The following is a 4,058-nucleotide window of genomic DNA, read 5'->3' as shown; positions in this document are numbered from 1 at the left end:
AAACAAATTGCCAACTTGCGAAATAGTTCACGAATTTGTGAAGAAAACTGATCAATTTTGGGGGACAAAGTTCACTGATTTGAAAGAAAAATTCAAGAGTTTGAAACTTTTTCGTCATTTTCGATTAAAAAAATCACGAATTATAAGAACTTCACGCATTTAAGAAACAAAAAAAGAAAAGAAAAAACAACCAGAAAATGTTGCGCTTTTCCAGTGTTATATTTTAAGTATAAAAAAACTTACGTAGCACTTGAGGTCCGGTGTCCTAGCTGGTTATTGCGGCTGTGCTAATTGTTGAAGGGCCTAGGTTCGAAACCTGCAGCAAGCACCTTTTTTTGCGGTTTCAGAAAAAAGAAATGATGAATGTGCTGAATGGGCCAGCCCAGCACGGCAGGGTGTGCACGTCCGTTAATGTACAGCGTATACGTGATTTAAAAAAAAAGTACAGCGTATACGTGAAGAGTTTATAAAAAATGGCTATCATGCCCCTACTTATGAAGAGGTATGGGCTAATCTGAGCCGTCCTTGTGTTTAGGAGGGGTGTATCGAAGCAGAAGTGTTAGTTTACCGGACAGTAGCCGAGAAGATCTTGCAGGCGTACAACATCGGCAGCGCAAACATGGCGGACGCCTGCGCACGACGAAGCGAATAGGTGTGAGTTCAGTAAGCATGGTGAAATTTGTGCTGTGGATTTTTTTGTTGTGATACCAACGGTGTTATGGAAACAAAGTACTTATTTTAGTTACCATCCACCACGCAAGTCTATAAGCTGAAAGTTGGTCCAGCAGCTCACTGTCCTCCAGGAAGCCACTGATTCCTTTCTGAACCTGCATTTCAACAGCGATTAATTTTTAGCCCAAAGTGTATACGGCCAGTGCCATGTTTTGAGGGAGAAAAAGGCTGCACCTGACTATGGTAGAAGCTCGTCGCCATAACGAGCTGCCTCCAAACAGACTTGACAGGCCTCGTGTAAGGTTCAACAGCCGAAAGGTGAGGTTCAGACGCTGCCGCGATCCGTGCGACGTGTGGCTCGGAGAACTTCCTGCATTCCTACTAGAGTGAAACCGTTCGTGTTCAGGATCAGACTTAGGTGGGTCAACCATGCATACAATGAGATGAAATCGCTTGCTATGCATCAGCGTCACCTGCCAGTAGTGATCTGCAAACTCTTGAGACTTCACCATACATGGCTGGATGGCATCCTTGCATGCTCTGTAGGCTGTGGCCATCCTGGCAGCTACCGGCTTAGTGCTGTTCTTCAGTGAGTTGAAATGAAATTTGGCAACAGGCACCAGTTTCTTCATGAAGCAAGAGATGGCGTGTCAGAGTGTTTCACAAAGAGGTGAGGGGGAGTGTTGGTTCAGAACATTAGCCTACATTTTTTGTTGCCTGCAAGTGTGGTTCCACCAGTCTTTGTGCATGTGCCAACGTCTTAGCAACCTGTCAACTTGGCATTGTAAAACGGTGGTGGTTGCATTTAGAAATACTACTAGCAAGTAGCACTTGTACGATATTTAACTAAATATCCATATGAAACAAACAAACCTTCTCCAACAGAGCATCAAGCACAGGCTTCCCATGGAGATGCCATTTGGCAGATGCTAGTTCCTGCAAATGCAGCAAGTAAACCTAAATGGAAGTCTCGAAATCTACATAAAGTTCCATACTACTGGATGGATCCACCTATACCTGACAATGTACAGAGCGCGATGCGAACCAATACGGAAGCCACATGCCATGAACCTGAAAATGAGCCGTCATGCGTTAAGTTCTCTGCAGATCACTGACTTCTAAGCAAAAATATTGTACTTCTAGTTGCCCATACATTTGCCAACTCCTGAGCCTTCAATTTTGCTTGTCTTTGCACCCCAGACAGTTTATCCTGAACATGAAGCATATAATTAGCACGTTGAGGGTTCTTCTCAATTACTGTATTTTCCTTGCATGTGTACCAACTTTTGAATGCTGAAGATCTTGTTCCAGCTCCTCAATTTTCTTCCTCTGCTCAGCGTTTATCTTCTCAACCTGAATACGACACGAATCACATCAGAATTCTGCCAACAACCACCCACTATAACCTGTCCCGGCCAACATGACTGTACTTACACGATCCAACTTCTGACCAAGCTCAAGCAGGCTTTTCTCTGCTTCGCTAGCCCGGGTTTCCAACAACTCCCCTTTCTTAACCTGGTCTTCCAAATCACTGCCCAGCCTCTCAATCTGTTCTCCTTTTGTATCCTTCGTCAGTTCGGTTGCCATATGAATTTGGGATTGATTGCCACTGCAATATCGATCACTACCTAGCTACTTGCTGAAACTGGAGACTGGAATTAATGGTCCATTTCCTTACCTGCTTCTCGATCATCGCACTGTTGGTGCTCGCCTTCACCACGGATTCATCATCTGCCACATTCCTCACCTGCATAGCTTCTAGCCCGCCGACCAACGCCGCGATCTGCGCCGTCCTCTCCCTGACGACGCTCTCCAGCTGCGAGGTCTCCTCCTTCCTCCAGCCGACCTCGTCCTCTGAACCCAACCAGATAAACTCAACTGTCAATTCTTTCTTCGCCCAGCAAAGCAGGAACACACGAAACGATTACATTTCATATCTTGTGCTCAACAAATAAACCGGCAGGCAGCTGACCTAGCGACGCGACCTTGGACCTGAGCCTCTGAATCTCCTGCTGCTGCTCCTGCTCGTCGCCGCACAGCACCCGAGCAAAGCACGAGCAGAGGAGGATCGCGCCGGCGACCAGACACAGAGCCCGGCGATCTCCTGCCATGGGTCGACCTTGTCCTGTCGCGCCAATTCTCACGAATATTCAGGCAGGCTCGTTCGCGGCATGGGTCAGGGAGTATCTGTGTCGTAGTGTCGCGCTCTCAGCTCGCTCGCCGAACGCCGGGAGAAAGGTTTTAGCGGGAGCGCGCACGCGTCATCATGCCGCCCTGGTTTGCACGCGGGCGCTTCAGTTTTTGCGTATTTGGAGCTCGCGCGCGATTCCTGGTCGGGAGCGGAGGGATGTCTGACCGTCGAGACTGGGAAGGGCGGAGGCGCGAATAAGTGAAGGTGGGAGGTGGTGGTTTGAAGTGGGACCCGTTTGAGTGCGTGGCTGTGCACGTGGCGAAGCGGCCCCGCACACGTGGTCTTCGCGGCGCGGTCGGGTAGGCGTGGTGCGGGGACACGTTGGGGATGGCGCCATGCATCGGGGAGCTTCATCGTGTACCAGGTTCGGCAGCGGCTCTCCGTCCGCCCTAGGCCCTAGCCGAAGCTTTTACTTTATTCAACAAACAAAAACCAACAAAGATGGGATACAAATCGGGTTGGCCAAACCAGATGTGATGCCCCTGCCCTAGTGGCGGAGCCAGGAATTTGGTGTTGGATATTCATTGTAATTTTTTTTGCAATACAATGTAAATGTATACTAAATCACTAAGCTTCCTGGGGTAGAAAGCCCCAGGAGCGATTCAGCTAAATCTGCTCTTTCACACCTTTTTTTTTTGCACTGTGAAACTTCCTTTGGAGAGGATCGAACCGATTTGAGAAATCGTACTCTTCTCAATAACCCTGTACAAAAATTCATATGTAGGATAACTATCTATGTAATCTATTTGCTGCTCATGTGAGGCAGTTAGGATACTCCTAAGCGTCTATGTTAATTGTTGTTTGCAGGTTCAGGAGCATACTTTTCTAAGTCAATTTACTGTTGCTGCTATACAGTCACAACCAACGAGGGGACGAGCGCGAGGCCGCGAGCAGAGTAGCCGAGAGAATGGGACTTGCGGATGGCTGGACGCCTGGAGGTGCTGCCGTGCTGGTGGCTGGTGCGGTTGTCGCTGCAGCGCCGACGCCGGCAGCGGCAGCTAGGTCGATCCTGCTGGTGAACGAGTTGAGGGCTGCGTGCCGTGGGCTCGACTTCGCGTGGCCTGTTGCCTGGGCTGGAGCCTGGAGAATGGATATGTATATCTGATTTTTTATTGGGCCAAATCATGGGTATTCCATGGAATGCCCAAGAATACCCCGGGCTCCTCCATTGCCCTGCCTGAGATTAAAAGTGTCT

General features: G+C 48.7%; 1 protein-coding gene across 1 annotated transcript; it reads right to left on the bottom strand.

The window, feature by feature from the left end:
• Nucleotides 1-568: 568 nt before the first annotated feature.
• LOC125517414 (calcium-binding and coiled-coil domain-containing protein 1-like) lies at nt 569-2,866 on the bottom strand. Its single transcript, XM_048682640.1, has 11 exons — nt 2,645-2,866; nt 2,351-2,526; nt 2,107-2,220; nt 1,957-2,025; nt 1,826-1,882; nt 1,690-1,743; nt 1,546-1,608; nt 1,146-1,440; nt 907-1,050; nt 747-827; nt 569-630 (listed from the first exon to the last, which is right to left on the bottom strand). The coding sequence occupies exons 1-8, from the start codon at nt 2,781-2,783 to the stop codon at nt 1,369-1,371; spliced, it is 744 nt and encodes a 247-aa protein (XP_048538597.1). The 5' UTR covers nt 2,784-2,866; the 3' UTR covers nt 569-630; nt 747-827; nt 907-1,050; nt 1,146-1,368.
• Between the last annotated feature and the right edge of the window lie 1,192 nt (nt 2,867-4,058).

The sequence above is a fragment of the Triticum urartu genome, chromosome 1, assembly GCF_003073215.2.
Source record: "Triticum urartu cultivar G1812 chromosome 1, Tu2.1, whole genome shotgun sequence".
NCBI classification, from domain to species: Eukaryota; Viridiplantae; Streptophyta; class Magnoliopsida; order Poales; family Poaceae; genus Triticum; species Triticum urartu.
This window is presented reverse-complemented; position numbering and strand designations above follow the sequence as displayed.

Bases quoted from the DNA above. Each gene is read 5' to 3' on its own strand.
- LOC125517414 (XM_048682640.1), bottom strand. From the start codon at position 2,783: ATGGCAGGAGATCGCCGGGCTCTGTGTCTGGTCGCCGGCGCGATCCTC. The intron at 2,221-2,350 runs GTAAGGAAATGG...AAAGGAGAACAG, and splicing joins GTGCGATGATCGAGAAGCAG to ATTGAGAGGCTGGGCAGTGA. The intron at 2,026-2,106 runs GTAAGTACAGTC...TGTCGTATTCAG, and splicing joins TTGGTCAGAAGTTGGATCGT to GTTGAGAAGATAAACGCTGA.